General features: G+C 40.2%; 1 protein-coding gene across 1 annotated transcript in view; it reads left to right on the top strand.

Moving 5' to 3' along the window:
• Positions 1 to 20,107, top strand: part of APOO (apolipoprotein O) — a 56,734-nt gene extending 36,627 nt beyond the window's left edge. The window contains exons 6-9 of the mRNA XM_043569646.1: positions 119 to 210; positions 4,413 to 4,493; positions 15,305 to 15,371; positions 19,848 to 20,107. Coding sequence (XP_043425581.1) covers positions 119 to 210; positions 4,413 to 4,493; positions 15,305 to 15,340 — 209 coding nt within the window. The 3' untranslated portion in view covers positions 15,341 to 15,371; positions 19,848 to 20,107. The remainder of the gene's footprint in view (positions 1 to 118; positions 211 to 4,412; positions 4,494 to 15,304; positions 15,372 to 19,847) is intronic.
• The last annotated feature ends 278 nt before the right edge of the window (positions 20,108 to 20,385 follow it).

Raw genomic sequence — 20,385 nt, 5'->3', positions numbered from 1 at the left:
TCTCTGTTAATGTAGGACCAAAGAAAAGAAGTCATATTCATTGTTAGATATCCAGGACAAATTGTGATGGTAAGGATAATGACTCATCTGATGGTATCTACAACTTTTTATTTAATAGGTTCAAAAATAAAGAAGTTGGTGTATCCCCCTGGGTTCATGGGATTAGCTGCCTCTCTTTATTATCCACAACAAGCCATCGTGTTTGTCCAGGTAAGTAGGCCCAGTAAGCTGGGGTGTGCTTTATTCTTGCTTATGTCTGTTTGGGTTTATTGCTTAATTTTCTTATTTTGCAGCTTTTATAGCAGTAGGCTAAAATTTCTTTGCACACATAGATGAACTACCACCAATTTAAATGTTTTTCTCCACTACATGCCTCAGTTCTGGCCCTCCTTCCAATCACGTCAGTGTTCAGAGAATGCACTCTCATTTGAATATTAGTTAAAGAAAATGAGGATAACTTTTCTTGGCATAGTTACATGGAAGTCTAAAGACTCAGACTCCAAAGCTGATAGTTATGGGTCATTCTCCATTTGGATGTGTCTGGTCACAGCCTATCCTCCTTGGAGCTGCAGGCATAAGCCTGTGCTCTGGCCCCCCCGCACCCTCTTCCTGGTCCTGGTGCCAGCCTCCCTTGCCTTGCTGGAGGCTTCAAGCAAGGCAGTCCCTTCTGCTGGGAGTGCCCTTCCCGGGGCTCTCAGTTGGCTGCTTCTTTCTTTCCCTTCAGGCCTCAGCTTGGTGGCATCCTGTCAAGTAGGAGAACAGAGTGGCAGGCGAGATGGGTAAAGCTACGTTTTAGTCTTCTCAAGGTCCCGTAACAACATACCATAGACTGAGGGGCTTGAACAACAGAAATTTATTTTCTCACTGTTCTGGAGGCTGGAAGTCCAAGATCAAGGTGTTGGTAGGATTGGCTTCTCCTAGATCCTCTCTCCTTGGCTTGCAGTTGGCCACCATTTCACAGTGTGTCTTATAATGTATCTTATAATAACACCATCCATATTGGATTAGAGCCCTACTCTTATTACCTCATTTAACCTTAATTACAGGCCCTGTCTCCACATACAGTCACATTGTGGGTTAGGACTTCAGCATGAATTTTCAGGGACACAGTTCAGTCTATAACAGCTAGACTAGCCACTCGCAAAGTGTGATTCCTAGACCATCAGCATCAGGATCACCTGGCTCGTTAGAAATACACATTCCCAGGGCACCTGGGTGGCCCAGTCGGTTAAACGTCCATCTTTGGGTCAGGTCATGATCTCATGGTTTGTGAGTTCAGGCCCTGCATCAGGCTCTGTGCTATCAGCATGGTGCCTGCTTCGGATCCTCAGTCTCCCTCTCTCTCTGCACCTTCCACACTTGCTCTCTCTCTCTCCAAAATAAACTTAAAAAAAAAAGAAATGTACATTCTTGGCCCCAACCCTGACAGACTGACTCAGACACTCTGAGTGTTAGGGCCAGAAACCTGTGTCTTAGCAAGCCCTCCAGGGGATTTGAATGTCCGAGATGTTTGAGAACCACCGATGTAGACTGGACTTCCTCAGGGTGGTAGTGTCTGGACTTAGTGGAACTCTAGACATAGAGTCTCTTGGAAAACTGGAAAGAACAAGACAGGCTGTAGGTTTTCAACTCCTCGACAGCATATGGAGACGGGAACCCAGTTGCTAGAGGTGCCCTATCACGTGGAGACTTAGTCCCAGGAGGAGCAGCAGTACGGTCATTACATTTGGGCTCTCGGGGCTCTGAGCCAGACTGATCTGACGTTGAGGTCCTGGAGTAGTCTTCATGACAGGACTGAGTCTGGATTTCTGGATTGTGCTGCAGTTGTAGGTGGGAGGCCAGTGCCTCCGGCTATGAGAAATTGGTGGCTTTAGGAGCAGATGCCAATAAGATCTCTCTTTTTTTTAATGTTTTTATTTTTGAGAGAGTGCACGCCGGGGAGGGGCAGAGAGAGGGGTACAGAGGATCCAAAGCAGGCTCTGTGCTGACAGCAACAAGCTCGATGTAGGGCTTGAACTCATGAACTGTGAGATCATGACCTGCGCCACCCAAGTGCCCCCAGTAAGATCGTTACAGCATGGGCTTGACATTGTTTATAGCAGTCCTGGAGGCAGACATTAACATCCCTCTGCCTGCTTCAGCTCCAGCTCAGGAACAGTGAATTATGTCTGCCTGCCCTGTGTCACAAAAACAATCATACATCATCTTAGTCTCTTGTGGTTTCAACAGTAAATGGATAGGGTCTGGACAGTAGGCTTGGCTGCTGGTTGAGAAGCATATGTGGCTTCCCCCTGAGTAGAGGCCTTTTTTATCTTAGGTGCCACAGCATATGTTGCAAAAGATCTTTTGTATTCACAGCCAAGATAGTGGAATGAAAATATGAGTTGTATTCTAATTTATTTTTAAAGTCAGTGGGAAGGAGTTTTGTCTTTTATTTTGTGCTTAGAGTAAGCCAGAACAAAACCATTGACTTCATTTTCACTAGATATAAAACATTAGTGATCTGTTTGAGGTGATGAGAAAGTTCTGGAAATGGATAATGGTGATGGTTTTTAATGGTTAAAATGGTAAATTGTACTTATATTTGGCTATAATAAAACAAAAAGAGACACCAGTGATTGAAAGAGATCTTCTGTAACTGTTTTAATGTCATTTAATTCTGCTTTCACAGTTTAAAGTTTGTGTATGAATACCCTGACCTTGGACCAGCCACTTAATTGCTCATGTTTTTTGTTCAGTAGCATTTGGGTAGAAGTACTGTAATAAAACCCTTTTTAGGGGCGCCTGGGTGGCGCAGTCGGTTAAGCGTCCGACTTCAGCCAGGTCACGATCTCGCGGTCCGTGAGTTCGAGCCCCGCATCAGGCTCTGGGCTTATGGCTCAGAGCCTGGAGCCTGTTTCCGATTCTGTGTCTCCCTCTCTCTCTGCCCTCCCCCGTTCATGCTCTGTCTCTCTCTGTCCCAAAAATAAATAAACGTTGAAAAAAAAAATTAAAAAAAAAATAAAACCCTTTTTAAATGGCAAATCTTGTTTTCCTCTCAGAAATTTAAAACACCAAGAATTGTGTTATATACATGGTAAATGCTCGATGGGTCTGAGAGTATCATATATTTTAAGAACAATTAGAAGAACTAGAAGACTCTAAGTTATAAGAAACCAGCTAGTAAAACCACTGGATTTACTAACACTGTGACCTTAGTTAGACAAGTCACTTGACCTCTGAATATTTCCTTAAAATCTTTGCCTATTTACTGCACAGGGTTATTATTTAGAATAGAGATAATTCATGTGAAAGTACCTTGTAAACTAAAATGCTATATGTAGATCAATGATTATAACAATTAGAAAGAGAATAATAACTGCTTTCAGAAATTTGAAGAAATTTCATACCTTCTACTGACTGAGCCAGCCAGGTGCCCCACTAGAAGCATTTTTTAAAGAAAACTCAATACTAGGGGTGCCTGGGTGGCTCAGTTGGTTAAGCCTCTGACTTAGGCTCAGGTCATAATCTCATGGTTTGTGGGTTTGAGCCCCACATCGGGCTCTGTGCTGACAGCTCAGAGCCTGGAGCCTGCTTCGGATTCTGTGTCTCCCTCTCTCTCTCTCTGCCCCTCCCCTGCTCATGCTCTGTCTCTCTCTGTCTCTCAAAAATAAATAAAAACCTTTAAAAACAAAAAAGAAAACTCAATACTAGGGGCATCTGAGTGTCTCAGTCATTTGAGTGTCTGACTCTCGGTTTCGGCCCAGGTCATGATCTCACAGTTCATGAGTTCAAACCCCACGTCGAACTCCACGCTGATAGTGTGGTGCCATGCTATTACAATATCATATTAAGTAGTGAGTTCCTTGGCCCCAAAGTATTTTCTGACCCTGGGACCTACCTCTCAGGATGTTGTAGAAGGGATCTTGGATCAAGAGGCAAAATCCCTATAGAAACTTGAAGCCTTTTGTTTTAGGCGACCTGGAAGAACTACGAACATCTTCATTGGGCTCACCTATTTTTTACCTCAGCCCCTACAATGAATGAGTGATTTTCAGCTGGGCCAATGTGACTTGGTTGGCCATGATGCACTAGATGAGATAGGCAGAAGCCTTCTTTCTGTGTCTCACTTTCAGGAATTTCATATACCAGCAGCTGACCTCCTACATTTTTGTCCTTATACACCTGTAATTTATGGCAAATTATTTTAAACAATAACTGCACAACCAAACTATGTTTTCTTCTTATGCTACAATTCTTACTCGTTTTATTTGCTTATGTTGCACAGTTTTAATGTGTATGTCCAAAGACTTCTGGGGTCGTCATATGCTTAAATACAGCTGTTTTGAAAAGAGTAAAAAGGAAAATGGAAGATTCTGGTTCTAACCAGTCATGTATGGAATAGCAATGGATCTTTTATGTTTTGTTTCAAGGTCAGTGGGGAGAAATTATATGACTGGGGTTTACGAGGATACATAGTTGTAGAAGATTTGTGGAAGGAGAACTTTCAAAAGGTGAGAAAGATCTTTTTCATTATCTTCCTTTTGGTGTAAATACATGGTTTTCTAGGGTTTTGTAAAATTCTTGATAACCTTGGTGCCTGCTCTTGCTTCTACTGTTTGTTTTCATTTTGCTTCTAGCTCAGATTCTCTTTTGGTGGCCTCTGTCGGAGAGCAATAAAAATCTCCGTGCATCCGGCTATTATCAGCAGGGCTGAATAAGTGGTGACCATAAAATGCATTCCCCTGCAGTCTTAGATCATAATTTCCACTCTATCATATTTATAATGTGCTCAAAGTGTAGCGTATTATCTGAAAGTTTTATCAAAACTGCATTCAAAGGGAACATACTGTGCTCCCAGGCAAAAACAACTAACCAAACAAGGCTCCTCCTCTTACTATTTCACTTGTTATAGGCCCCCTCCTTTCCCTGAGCAGGACTGTATCCCTTCATCCCCTAGCCTTCTTGGCCCAGTTCAGGGCATGAGCTGTGGCGTAGTGGGGATCAGCCTCCAGCTACAGACCAAATTCTCTGTGCTGACTCATGGGTGGATAAGAGGAAGAGGAAGGAGGTTGTGTAATTGTAAGGTGTCGTCTTTCGTCTCTTCTTGCAGCTACATAGCTGACTGAATGTCGCCCATGTTTGCTGGAACACTCTACTCTGATAATGAAGAACGGGTATAGAACAAGGCATGGTGTTTCCTCCAAGCACTTGGAGGCATTGCGCAAGAAGGAAGAACTAGGGTTCTTACGTTAATATACCTTCTACGTTATAGATTGAAGAATGTTCTTTTTGACTTCTCTCATCTCAAATAAAAAAACTCTTTGAAAATATGAAGAACTATCTCCAAATTGAAATCCAGAATTTTGAACTGGAACTTGGATGTAACATTATAGAATAAATTATAAGCCCTCCTCGTTGTTTACATAAATCATCTTCCAATGAAATATTAAGACTTATTTTTTTATTAGTGGTATCTAAAGGAATTAGTCTCTATTGAGCCTGTTCAAGCTAGCTTTGGCGAGGAAGTTTTGTATTAATATCAAGTGCCGTTTGGCAATTCCCTTTAAAGAATAAACACTCTTAGTTTTGTTTTCATTCCTCTGATATTTTTTTTGGAAGCTTGCTTTCCTGTTTAAAGAATTCCTTAAGTCCACACTGAGTTTTATGTAGGAAAGGAAATAGAATGTCAGGTAAGCTATACACAGCCCTAGAAAGAAAGGTGGAAAATGAAACTCATCCTCCGTTCCAAGTGGTCACTGTGGTGTTAGCGCAGATACACGTGAGCTGAAGCCATTTGCGGGGGGTGGGGGTGGGGCGTGTCTCCTAGGAGCCTCCGAGTGCTCACTTGAGGTGCCCGTTGGCAGCCCAGACTCACTGCATATGAAAGCCGAGGAGGGGATCCCCACAGAGCCGCTAGCTTGGAAAGAGCTTTTTCTGCTCTAGAATCCAGCCCAGGGCAGAAACAACGGGACTGTGGCTGGAATGCAAGTTAAACAGGCCAGCATTTTATGGTAATTTGAAAACGTTAGATGTTAACACTACTCACATTTATATGCGAGTCTTGGGGGAGTGATATAGTAAAGATGTGTAATTAGCTCATGGCTGGTCTGCCTTTTTACCTCTGGTCTTCTGTGCCCTTGCCCTCTCCAGAGTCCTTGAGAATGTAATGTTCTTGCATTTGTTTACTCTGAAAGCCTAATTTTCCTGATGGTTGTCTGTTCTCAGTAGAAGGTAATAAAATTGATGTTGACTCAACATTTAACACCAATTATAGATGAAGAACAGAAGGCTCTAATCAAAATTTGATATACTTAGATTTCGGGAACTGTTTGATAGTGAAATGCCATTGTTTTTCATTGATTGCTCTTCACCCTCCTTCTTGGATTTTGTGGCTTTTGGTCGTTTTTGTTTTATTGCTGAGAGCAAAGATTTAAGCTACTCTGGAAGAGGAATCCTTTGGGGCTCAGGGACTGTCTCTTTGAAGGGACCTGGGGCACACTTTATGATTGAGTTTTTTGTTTGTTTATTCCTTAGCTTATTTGGAAATTGGTTTTCAAGTCAGGCTTGAAATTAGCAGTCTCAATTAGATGTAGTCTTATGCATGGTTGTGCTTAGTTATCCCTGTAGTGATCTCACAAATGTACGTGCTTGTGATTCTTTTTGTTTTTTTTTTATGTTTTTATTTTATTTTTGAGAGAGAGAGACACAGTGAGAGCAGGGGAGTGTCAGAGAGAGATAGAGACAGAATCTGATGTGCTTGTGATACTCAACTAGTCAAAGAAATTTGTGGACATTGTGTTTCAAACAGGGCCCTGCAATCTTCAGTGGTATTAATGATGGATGGCCCAGTTCTCCATTATATTATTTGCCATGGAGCTGTCTTACCTTCAAAGGCCCTAAATAAGTCTGTGGTAAACTCTTTGTCAGAACTGTGCAGAAACGACGGGTGTGTCCAGAAATAATAATATCATCCTAGTGTGGTCTAGGGTGTTGTTTTTTGTTTTTGGGTTTTTTTTTGTTTTTTTTTTTTTGAGATAGACAGTATCTGTTGGATTTTAAACTCTCTTTACAGGGACACCTGGCTGGCTCATTTGAGCATGCAACTCTTGATCTCGGGGTGGTGAGTTCGAGCACCACATTGGGTATAGAGATTACCTTAAAAAAAATCTTTGGAAAAATAAATAAACTCTGTTTACAGACATGCACACAGAGTTTAAAATCCAACAGTATAATGACCACATATATACCAACCATCCATCTACCTTTTAAAAGATAGGAAATTGCCCATGTCTTCCAAGTTCTCCATGCCCTCCATGTCCTGCCCTGCCTCCCCAGAGGGAACTGCTCTCCAGAATTTTGGTTTTCATTCCCTGTTTTTCATAAGACACTGTAGTTGAACTTGTCTGTTTTTTTGCCTTTAAAATATAAAGATATCAAATATACATACAAATAAATATAAAGAGTATATCTAGATGGAGTCTTAACTGTATGTACTCTTTTGTAACTTGTTTTGTCCCCTTAATACGGGCCATATATAGCTATAGTTTATTCATTTTCACTGCTGTAGAATATTCCTTTGGGGGAAAATACCTATGTTGATGACTAGTTTGGTGATTTTCAGTATATTGTTGCACACACAGCTCTGAACATTTTTGTACATGTGTCACAGTTTATTCAGAGCTTTCTTGGTTCATAGGGTCTGCACATCCATTTTACTAGATGATACCAAGTAGTCTTACAAAGCGGTTGTCACTGTGGTAGCTTTAAAATAGTTCTTCACTCTGGGGTGTGTGTGTGTGTGTGTGTGTGTGTGTGTGTGTGTGTGTTGCTTTATTCTCCAATTTTATTTAAAAAAATTTCAAAACTACAGAACACTTGCAGAAATAGTATACAATGACTCTGCCCTTGGTTTAGATTTAGCAATTAGCATTTTGCTACATTTGCTTTGCCTCTTACTTTGCATGTGTGTAGGCACTCACACATGCCTGTATTTTCTTTTTCTGAACTATTTGAGAGTTGGTTGTAGGTATCATTGCACTTGCCACTCATACCTAATTCAGCATGTATTTCCAAATAACATGAGCATTCACTAATATAATCACAATATCATTATCTCACTGAGGAAAGGTACATAAATATTTACATAAATACTACCTAGTTATGCAGTCCATATTCAGGTTTCCCTGGTTGCCCCAATAATATGTGTTCTTGCAACAACTTTTCAGTTCATTTCTTATAGGGTGTCAGGATGGCCAAGTGGTCTAAGGCGCCAGATTCAAGGTGCTCAATTCATTTCTTACAGCTTAGTGAGTTAGTATAAGGCAAACACCCTTGTGACCATCATGTAAAAACAAAACAAAAAAAAAAAGAACTTTACCAACCACCCCAGAACCCCCTCCATGTAGCCCACTCCAGTTACAGTCCTCTCCCTCCATCCAAAATTACCTAGTACCCTTTTAGAGTAATAACTTCCTTATCTTCCTTTGTGGTTTTATCACCTTGTCACTTTAGTTTTGCCTGTTAGTGTTTCTGACTTTATATAAACCCTTTTAAGTCTTTTCCCCCCCTCTTTTTAAATCACTTTAAATCTACAGGTTCCCCTTCCACCTTTTTATTTTCCTTACAACGTATCTATTAAAAGAACCTGGCAGGGGGTGCCTGAGTGGCTTAGTTGGTTAAGCATATGACTTTGGCTTAGGTCCTGATCTCACGGTTCATGGGTTTGAGCCCCACATCGGGCTCTGCTGCGTTAACAGTTGAGAGCCTGCTTGGGATTCTCTCTCCCTCTCTCTCTGTGTCCCTCCCCCACTTGCTTTCTCTCTCTCTCTCTCTGTCTAAAATAAGTAAACTTAAAATAACTTGGCATATTGGACCTAGAGAGTTTCCATTGGTTTAAGCTTTGCTGATGTCACACATAAGGTGCAGTTGACCGTGTTCCTGTCTTCTCTGCATTTCCTGCAGATTGGCAGCTGGATCCAGATGATTGCTTGATGAGGTTCGTGTTTGAACCTGTTGGCAAGGCTGTAGGTCTACATAGGCACATAAGTCTAGTTTTTGCTTTGCTCTTTTGGTGTTAGCAATGCCGAGACCCTTTGATTCACCGGGGGTTAGAAAATGGCTATATTCTACCTCTGCCATGTCATTTTTCACATATTAGCTGGAATATTTAAATAAAGAACCACTTCCCTCATCTGCCATTTAGTTACCCAGTTATAGGAAAGACAGGACAAATGCTTCCTGTCTTCCATAACATTTTTTGTTATGTTTCCAATTTTCAAAATAATGAATTGGTTCCCACTCATCCTCAGAAGGTCACCAGTTAGTTGGGTTTTTTTTTAATATAATTTATTGTCAAGTTGGCTAACATACAGTGACCAGTTAATTTTTTTAATATCATCATAAATTTATTGCTTTATACATTTTTGATTTGAATGTTTTGTAATTCTTATTCCTTATTAAAATTCAAATCGTCCCTCTGGCTAGTAAGTTGGCTTTGAGCGCTTTTGACATGAGCCCCAAGTAGTCTGTGATGGTTTCCTTGATATCTGGCATGTCAAAATCATCTCAGAATTTCTTTTTTTTTAATGTTTGTTTATTTTATTTCTTTTTTCCTTTTTTAAATTTAAATCCAAGTTCGTTAACATATAGCATAATAATGATTTCAGGGATAGAATTTAGTGATTCATCACTTACATATAACACCCAGTGCTCATCCCAACAAGTGCCCTTCTTGATACCCATCTCCCATTTAGCCCATTGTTTGTTTATTTTTGAGAGAGAGTGAGTGCAGGAGGGGCAGAGAGACCGTGAGACCGAGAATCCCAAACAGGCTGCACTGTCAGCACAGCACCTGGCGCAAGGCTAGAACTCATGAACCAAACCGTGAGATCATGACTTGACCTGAAATCAGGAGTCAGACGCTTAGCTGACTGAGCCACCCAGGCACTCCTCAGAATTTCTGATTGTAGTTTTGATGTACATTTCCTTGATCACTAATGAGGTTGAGCATCTTTTCACGTTTATCGGTTTCTTCTTCTTGAAACACCTACTCATGTCTTTTGGCCATTTATTGTATGACTGATTTGTTCCTTTCTTAATGATTTATAAGGGTTCTTTATTTTTTTCCTAGATGCTAATGTTTTTGGTCACATGTTTGCAGCTGTCTTCTCCTAGTTTGAGGCTTGTCTTTTCAGTTCAGGTGTCTTTTGAGCATCAGAAGTTCTTAATATAGTTGGTTTTATTGACTTTTTTTCCATTGTGGTTTTCACTCTTTGAATCTAGGAGCTTAATAAAAGCCTGCAACTATTTACTGATTGTCCATTGCTAATATGAAACCCTTTCAGATTAGTATCAGCCCAACGTCTGAGTGTCCGAGATGGAAGCCAGTCGTGGATGCAAGGCCCCAGGCCCACAGATGGCCCTTTTGGAGTTCTTCTCTAACTAGTCAAACACAGCAGTGTGTCTCGGCAAATGGCATGTTTAGTTTTCACTAGGTTTCTAAAAAGATGTAACAAGTTACTATGAAGGAATTGTAGAATGACTGTTAAAGGCCAACAATAACTAAAAAGTAAAATCTTCATAATTCGTTAAAGGGCAGGAAAATACATGAAGAAATATAAACCTGTTACTAATGTGAAAACTGAGCAGAACTTCTGAAGCTGGGCTTTTAATAGTTGTGTTCAGTCCCCTGCTGGCTCAGCAGGAAAATGAAAGGGAAGCAGCAGCCACCACCCTGAGTAAATATGCCCTGCTTTCTCTTCCTCCATTCCAAATTCCTCAGCTTGCTAAGCACACTCAAGTCTTGCTCTGAGTAACTTACGTGGTTTCAAAATGATCCTCTTGGATATTTCTATCACTAATGGAGAAATACTGCATGATTCAACTTATATGAAATATCTAAAATAGACTCATAGGACCAGAGAGCAGAATGGTGGTTGCCAGGGGCCGGGGGGGAAGGGAAATGGGGGGGTTACTCTTCAACGGCTATAACGTCTCAGTCACCCACGATGAATATGTTCTAGGGATCTGCTCTACAACATAGTGCTTATAGTCAACAGTACCGTATCAGACACTTAAAAATTTGTCAGGAGAGTAAATCTCATGTTAAGTGTCCTCAACACAATAAAATACAAATAAAAATAAGGGCAATATGGTGGGTTTTCCATAAAGCTAAATTTGTTCTGATTTTGTGCCTTCTTTAGCTTTTGCTATTAGAAATTCTAAGAAACAAAAGTACCAGGCACTGATTTTTCTTTTTTTTTTTTTTAAGCTTCATTACTTAGCAAAATAAAAAGATGGAAATACTGGGTGGTGGGGAGCATTTCCTTTTATTGAAAGGCATGACACTTTGGTATCAGAAAGGTGGACAAGGCAGAATGCAGCATAGCCTGATGGCCAAGAGAGTGGACTCTGGAGTGGGTGCTCCAGGCTCCGCCCCGCCCCGCCCTGCCTCTTACAAGGTCCCTTGGAACCTTGGGAAGTAGCTGCGGCACTCTGGGAAATGGGAGTAGTATTTCATGGTGCCATTTTGAGGACTAAATGAATTTATCCATGTCAGAAACCCATCAAATAACTCTAGCACATGCTAGCCATGATAGATGTCATGTGACACTGCACATTTTTGCTTCTGCTTGAGAAGATAGTATCTCTTGATGGAAAATGGAACCATTGGGCTTATGTGCATTAGCCAAGAGACCCCCCCCCCCCACCAGTGTTCTGGTTTCCTATTCCTGCCACAACCAATGACCACAAATTGGCTCAAAGTAATACAAATTTACATTATCTTAGACTCCATAGGTCAGAAGTCTGGCGGCTCCAGGGGAGAATCCATCTCCTCCTTCATTCAGATTGTTGACAGAATTCACTTCAGTTCCTTGGGGATGTAGGATCAAGATCTGTTTTGCTGGCTGCCAACTGAGGGCTGTTCCTAGCTTCTAGAGGCTGCAGCTTTCTGTGGCTCACAGCCCTCCTCCTCCATTTTCAAAGCCAACCAACTGCAAGTTGAGTCCTTTTCACGTTCCATTTCTCTGACCCTGTCTCCTGCCTCCTTCTTTGACTACAGGAACCCATGTGATAATCCAAAATAATCTCCCTGTTGAAAGGTCAGCTGATTAGCAGCCTGAATCCCAATGCCATGTTAATTCTCCTTTGCTGTGGAAAGTAGCAGTCATAGTTTCTAGGATTAGGATGCAGACATGTTTGGGGGAGGCATGATTTTGCCTGTACCATATCCAGTGAACTGGAATGTCACTGGAGTCTTTAACAGGTCATTTATCCTTACCTTTTATTTCCTCTAAGTGACCTTTTACATAGGGTAGGTAATGATTATTGAGCACTTGCTGTGAGCTTGGCCCTGGGTACTAAACTCTTTGTGCACAAAGAGTCTGTGAGGCAGGTTCTGTTATTATCCCCATTTTACAAATGAGGAAACTGCATTTGGGGAAGTTAAGTAATTGATCAAAATAATCAACTGACGAGGGGCTCAGACATTTCAGTGGGCTGCTGTACCCTCGAGGTTTATCTGGAAATCTCTTTTCACATGGCAGTGCATACTAATTAGCAATGCATGTTTTGATTAAAATAAATGTTTTGATTTTGCTAATAGAGATTAACATCCATGTTCATGGATGTGGTAAGAAAATTTTCTTCTGTAGCCTAGCCAAGTTGACACATAAAACTAACCATCACAGTGCTATTTAGTTTATTCCTCTAGCCCTATATTGTCCAATATGGCAGCCACTAGCTATTGAGTACTTGAAATATAGCTGGTCTGAATTGAGGCATGTGCTGTGAATAGAAGACATGGTACAAATTTAGAAGACATGGTACAAATAAAAAGATCGTAAACTATCTCATTTTTGTGTTGATTATATGATGAAATGATAGTATTTTAGATATGTTGTCTTAAATAAAATGTATTAATTACTTTAAAAAATATTGAAAACTGATAGGTATTAAAATTAACTCATAAGGAGAATGAGTTATAAAATATTTCAAATACAGCTGTCTGAAAATGCAAAAACAAATTTAATTTCTGGCTTGTGCTAAATCACAATCTGTCTTTTGAAGTCAGCATGTTGTTTTTTTCTGAGATCATGGCAGTTACTGCCAAGAGAGGTCTGATTTGTGATAGGGTGGAAGGCCTCAATATTTCTTTAGTCATGTTTTGTTACACTGTAAGTGATACGTAACCAAACAAGAAAAATTTCCTAGCAACAGAGTTGTTTTCCTCAACTAGAAGAATATTTTATGTGCTCCTTTTCTTTTTTTTTCAACGTTTATTTATTTTTGAGACAGAGAGAGACAGAGCTTGAACGGGGGAGGGGCAGAGAGAGAGGGAGACACAGAATTGGAAACAGGCTCCAGGCTCCGAGCCATCAGCCCAGAGCCTGACGCGGGGCTTGAACTCCCGGACTGCGAGATCGTGACCTGGCTGAAGTCGGACGCTTAACCGACTGCGCCACCCAGGCGCCCCTGTGCTCCTTTTCTTAATGTCCAAAAGATAAAAAAGCTTATGTATTTAGCATCTTAGATTTTTGAGATTGAGATGTTGGTGAATATAGATAGTAGAATGTATAAGACTATCACTACAAGTACTTGGCGAGCATTAGGTTAAGGTAATTCAGACCTAAAATATATTTAACTAGGTAGAGAACTCTTTGGTTTTTATGACAGACCCAATTGCTGGACATGGTTATCGTACTTAGCTTCATAAGCCTCTTTTTTTTAAGTCTCTTTTTGTTCTTCATTAATTACATACCCAAACTTTTTTTTTTACCCTCATCAGATCGCTAGGTTCTACTGCATTTCATTTGTTTATTCAACAAATGTTTGAATACTGTGTGCTAGGAGGTCCTAGGGATATTGTGACCCCACGAAGCTTATATATTAGTGAATGATTCAAACATGAATGAAAGAATTATACAAATTAGGAAGCACATGGGTGCTATGAATGTGAATAAAAGGTTCTCATCTAAATGGAAGGGTAGGTGACAAGGGAAAGCCTTGATCTGAAGGATGAATAGCATTTAGCCAGGCAGAAATTGGGATAGACCAGTCTAGGTCAAGGGATACATTTATGAAGTTCTCATCCTGGGAAAGAGCTTGGCAGATTGGAAGAGCAACAGCAAGAAGGCCTGTGTGTGTGTGTGTGTGTGTGTGTGTGTGTGTGTGTGTGTGTGTTAGCGTGCCTCTTGAGGAATAGAGTAAGGTACACAGTACTGAGTCCTATAGAGCTCTGTTTGGAGCAACAAGTAGACATGGTTTTTGTATGGTGATCCACCAAGCAATACATAGGGCCTTGTTTCCCACAACTCCATTGTCAAGTGGATGTGATTTGTATATAGGGTAACTGTATAATTTATCATCCAAGTCAGGATCATACACTTGAGAGTGAAAGGGTGTACCGTTAATTAATGCTGGGACACTGGGTATAAACTAGTATGACTTGGGCAAGCCAGGATGTATGATCACCGTGCTTAGAGACCAGTTTTCAACCACTCCAGTAAGCCTGGAGTTGCCTAGAAGCCATGCTCTGAAATGACGGGGTTAGGTCTGTGTTCCTCCTTTCTCCTGGCTAACTACAAGAAGGCTACCATCAGAATCTGCACCAAGTCTAGACCACAGAACCCCAGCCCCATCGCCTCCTCACCTGTAGCCTGCTGTCTTCAGGTTGCCATCTCAAGAGAGCTCTGCTCCTTGATGGACATCAGTTCTTATTAACATGTTTTCACAGTTAGAGTGTTGAAAACATATAGGAAAGAAAGGAAAGCCTTAAACATTTAGCACATGAACATTTCCTACTAGAAACTTTCCTCCATCACTTCTGGTGGTTGACGTGACCTAATTATACGTTCCCAGATGGTGGCCAGGCAGAATGGGTGTGGTCCAATTATAACCTCTTTCTCAGTAAACATGTTGTGTGATTTGACCCCTATGGTGGATGATACACAGAGAAGAATAGCTTTATTCTTTATTTTATTTTATTTTATTTTATTTTATTTTATTTTATTCTTTAACAATGATGGTGGCATGAAGTAGTAAAGAACTCGTTTCACTCTTGATTTGATATTTTATAGAATCAGCCGTTTGGCTGACTCTCTGTGCTGAGGATTAATAGCGATTTATTACAGCAGGGCCCTCAGGGAGCCCTAGCAATTCCTTCAGTTAACTCAGAAATGGGTCATGTTGCCTTATAATAATATTTCATGTTGTATTCAGCCAGATACTGAAGATGAGCACTTTGAGACATTCCACTCTTGTTTTAAATGTTTCATTGTTTCTTTTTAAACTGTATTAATATTCTTATTTTTTGTTTCATAAGCCAGGAAATGTGAAGAATTCACCTGGGAATAAGTAGACTGCTCCATGGCTCTGCCCATTTTAATCAGGTAAAGAACAAGGGAACTCTGTAGTTCTTTTCAGCATTGTTAGCACCAGCTGAAATGACTTGTCCATAATTTAATGTAATCAATTATAGCGGTTTCAACTTCATATAGGTACATAAAGGTCAGGGTGTTGTTTTCTTCTGTCTTTAATTGTGGGCTTTGGTGCCTTCACTTATGTGTTCATTCCTGAGAAGTATCTGGGTTTTTGGGCAAGCTAGAACTTGACAGTTGGTATTTGGCTACCAAACTACAAAACTATTTCAAACAGTTGAAAAGTGCCATTATTTCTTAGCTTTATGTTTTCTCAAATAACACTTTACTATGGTAGGCACCCTTGTATTCATTATAATAGTCATTAAATAAACATTTGTTGAATGCATGACGGTTGTAGAGAAACTCAAGATTATATAGAGATATTATAAGTGCCATTGGGAAATCATAGGTATAATTATTTTTTCTTTAAAGATTGAGTAATCTGAAGCTGGAGAAAATTAGGATGCCAAGTGAAGCCAGAAAAATCAGTGTGATTTCTTCTGGTCTTATACTCAATTCGCTGTTTATTTTCATTCATTTGGTCAACATTTACTCATGAGTACCAGCTAAGTACAGAACATTAGTTATATTAATATTACTTTTTTATGTATTAAAAATTATATGATAGCACTTGCAATCTCCTGATAAGATCATACTGAGTTTGCAGATAGTCTAAATACTCAGCTATAAAAAGTGACTTCAGGGATGCCTGGGTGGCTCAGTCAGTTAACTATCCGACTTCGGCTCAGGTCATGATCTCGCAGTTTGTGAGTTCAAGCCCCGTGTTGGGCTCTGTGCTGACAGCTCAGAGCCTGGAGCCTGCTTTAGATTCTGTGTCTCCCTCTCTCTCTGCCCCTCCCCTGCTCACGCTCTGTCTCTCTCTCTCTCAAAAATAAATAAACGTTAAAAAAATTTTTTAAAAAAACAAAAGGGACTTCATTCTGGTATATCCATAAAGAGGAATGTTGTTACGTTTCAGTAATATTTAATTGCATGGAAACTTGTTAAATGGAAAAAAATAGCATAATACACTTTTAGAAAGGATAAAGACCAGGAAATACAACAAAAAAATTAAGTATATATCTTGGGATAGTAGAATTGTGGATGTTTTTTATACCTTTTCTTCTTTTTTTTTTAAGTTTATTTATTTTGAGACAGAGCGTGTGAGCAGGGAAGGGGCAGAGAGAGAGGGGGAAATAGAGAATCCCAAGCAGGCTCCATGCTCAGTAAGGTGCCCAAGGCAGGGCTTCATCTCACAACTGCTAGATCAGTGATCACAACCTGAGCCAGTATCAAGAATTGGACTCTTGGGGCACCTGGGTGGCTCAGTCGGTTAAGCGGCCGACTTCGGCTCAGGTCATGATCTCGCGGTCCGTGAGTTCGAGCCCCATGTCGGGCTCTGTGCTGACAGCTCAGAGCCTGGAGCCTGTTTCAGATTCTGTGTCTCCCTCTCTCTGACCCTCCCCCGTTCATGCTCTGTCTCTCTCTGTCTCAAAAATAAATAAACGTTGAAAAAAAAAAGAATTGGACTCTCAACTGACTGAGCCACCCAGGCGCCCCTGTAGATTTTCTTCTATATAACTTTCTATATTTAAAAAATTTTTTAATGTTTTTATTTATTTTTGAGAGGGAGAGACAGAGCACAAGCTGGGGAGGAGCAGAGAGGGAGACACAGAATCTGAAGCAGAATCTGTGCTGAGCTGTCAGCACAGAGCCCAACGCTGGGCGAGGACCCACAAACCGTGAGATTATGACCTGAGCCAAAGTCAGCACTTAACCGACTGAGCCATCCAGGTGCCCCTAACTTTCTGTATTTTAAAACTGGCTGCAGTGAATATGAATTTTCTTTTATATCTTTTTTTTAAAAATCACTGCTACATTGATTATAAATCATGGCTGCTATTTACAATCCACAAAAGCCCTCAGCCTGAGGTTTGTCTTTCTCAAGCTGTCTGCATAGTTTTGGAGACACAGAGAGTCATAAGATCTTAGAATTTGAGAGAAGTCATCTGGCCCCCCAGCCAGCCTCAAGCATAAATACCCTGTAGCCCTGCGTGTTCTAACTTTTCATCTCCACTGATAGGCAGCTCATCCCTCAGGGCAGCCATCTTTGGACAGTTCTGATTTTTAGGAAGCTGTTATACTAAGCAAAAATATGTCCTTTTGTAACTCTTATGCAATGGTCCTGATTCTGCCTTAGGGGTCACAAAGAACAAACCCAGATCCTCTTTCACATCTCAGTCCTTCATATAGTAACCCCAAGCCGTACTTCTCAAATTTTGTTATACGAACAAATGACTGCAGGAGCTTGTTAAAAGGCAGAGGCCTAGGCCCCACCCCACCCTAGAATCAGCCTCTCTGAGGAGCGGCCCTGAAGGTGCATCGGATGGACCTGCCGTTGGAAGAGAGACTGGAGTGTGAATGGCCAGGAAGCCACCTATGCCCTCCAGAGACTTTACATTGAATACAATTATGTTTCTCTGCAGGGACAATGAGACTTGAAATACCAGGAAACTACCTAAATATCAATTTCATCTTTCCCAAATATTCTGGGCCATAGTTCAGCTTACTGCACATACAACCTTGATTTCATTCTTTATTTTTTTACATCTCTATTGGAGATGGTGTTTTCAATTATTAAAGTGGTGCAGATTTGTTGTAAAGATATTAGATAAATATTTTTAAACTTTGTCTTGACCTCTGTTCCTTTCCCAGAGATAATTTCTGTTAATAGTTTGGCATACCGTTCCAGACTTTTTTCTCTGTGTGTAGATGTGTGCACATCCATACCTGCTTTTGGTTTTTTGACACAATGCGCTTATATTCCTTGTACTGTTTTGCGAGTACACTGAAACCTCCATGAGGGAACACATCACAATTTTATCATCACACCTAAAGAAATTAACACTAATTTGTTAATATCATCTCATATTCAGGTAGTATGCAGATCTCTCCGATTATCTTTTTGCATTTGTTTGGTTTGAATCAGGATCCAAACAACATTTCCCCATTACATTTGACTGATAGGTCCCTGAAGTCCCCTTTAAACTATAATAGTTCCTTCTCCTTCATTTTCCCCTTGCCATTCATTTTTTGAGAAACAGACCTATTTATCCTTTAGAGAATCCCACATCCTGGCTGTGGCTGAGTGCATCCATTTAGTGTTGTTCTGTTTATCTGTTGGTTCTGCTCTTCTCTGCATTTCCCATAAAACGATAGATCTGAAGGCTTAATCAGATTTACATTGACTTTTGGTAAGAATACTTCATAGACAGTGCTGTGTTTAGCTGTGTTGAACAAATGAGATAACTTGCCTTGTTTCACTTAATATATTATGTACATATTTTTCTTAGTACTTAGAGATCTTTCTTTCACATTCCTCCTCTTAGCTGCTTACTAATTTCCTAGTATGGACTACCATGGCCTATTGAATCCTTATCAATATAGGTTGTTTCCAGTTTGTAGTTCTTTTTTTTTTTTTAATTTTTTAAAATGTTTATCTAATTTTGAGAGAGAGAGACAGAGAGAGAGACAGAGAGACAGAGAGAGACAGAGCACGAGCAGGGGAGGGGCTGAGAGAGGGAGACACAGAATCCAAAGCCTACTCCAGAGTCCGAGCCTGACACGGGGCTCTCAAATTCACAAACTGAGATCATGACCTGAGTCGAAGTCGGATGCTTAACCGACTGAGGCATCCAGGCACCTCAGTTTGTAGTTCTGACAGTGCAGTAAATGTATTGAATTCTTAGACAAGTCCAAAACACATGAATAAACTGAGATAGAAAAGGTAAGCTAGAGGGTTACATGTTTAACTTAAGAATTTTTGGTTTTATATTAAAAGATATATTTATATCTAAAAGATATATTTATATCTCTAAAATATTTATAAACCCAAAATTGCTAAGTAGATTCATTACATATTAGGAAAAGAAGCAATCTGGAGAAGAATTGGCTTGGTCTTTGGTGTGTCTTTGGAGGATGTATCTTCCACTCCAGAAGAGAACAATGGGGTGATGTAAAGAAAGGTATACGTCAGACCAACAGTGATAGAATCATGCTCTCCTTCATCACGTGGGCGGAAATGTAATCGTTTGGTTTTTCAGAAGGGGAGAGATGTGTGTGCTGTACCACTTAGGCATTTAATCTTTATTCATTTATCCATCCATCTGTTTCATTGTGCTCAGGTACACAGCCAGTGGAGAATCTGAATGTAGTTTGGAAGAAACACAAAACCTTTCTGATTTGTAGCTTATGCATCTATAAAATGGAAATAATTATAGTTTTCTCTGGCTCATTATGATCCTCGCGGTCATATGATGGTAATGAGTAATGTAAATATTTGATATGGCTTCTCAATTTAAATATAATGAATTTTCAAAAAGCAAAGTTTTAGAGTTTCTCTCTTTTTTTTTTAGCAGTTTACTTATGGTTTTCTTTTTCTTTTAGTTATAGGTAAACATTGGAAACTCCATGCGGTAAACCAGTATTTCTACAGAAAAAATGGCAGAGAAGTCAGTACTGAATGTAGTAAATTGGCTTTCTTCTTCAGGAAAAACTAAACGAGACTTCTTTGTTATCTTGGGTGATACCATACTCCAAGTGGACTAATTGGAAATCTTTTCACCTAGAGATAATGTCCAGCCTTAGAGCTCGTCACTCTCATGTTGCTATTTATATACATAATTAAAATTCCAAGTTAAAAAAATTGTTCTGCGTTTTTTTTTATATTATTGATTGACAGTTCAAGCGTATCTGGTGCCCATGTGTGTGGTATGCGTGGTGTATATTGGTGTATATGCATGTTGTGTCGTGTCTCTCTGAGTATACGTGTGTGTGCACATGGGGGTCTGTGTGTGTGTGTGTGTGTGTGTTTAAGAAAACCATTAACTTGGGTGCCTGGGTGGCTCAGTCAGTTAAGGGTCTGACTTTGGCCTAGGTCATGATCTCACCGTTCCCGAGTTCAAGCCCTGCATCGGGCCCTGTC

The sequence above is a fragment of the Prionailurus bengalensis genome, chromosome X (genome assembly GCF_016509475.1).
Source record: "Prionailurus bengalensis isolate Pbe53 chromosome X, Fcat_Pben_1.1_paternal_pri, whole genome shotgun sequence".
NCBI lineage: Eukaryota > Metazoa > Chordata > Mammalia > Carnivora > Felidae > Prionailurus > Prionailurus bengalensis.
Note: the sequence above shows the minus strand (reverse complement) of the source record. Positions and strands in the feature narration are given on the sequence as shown.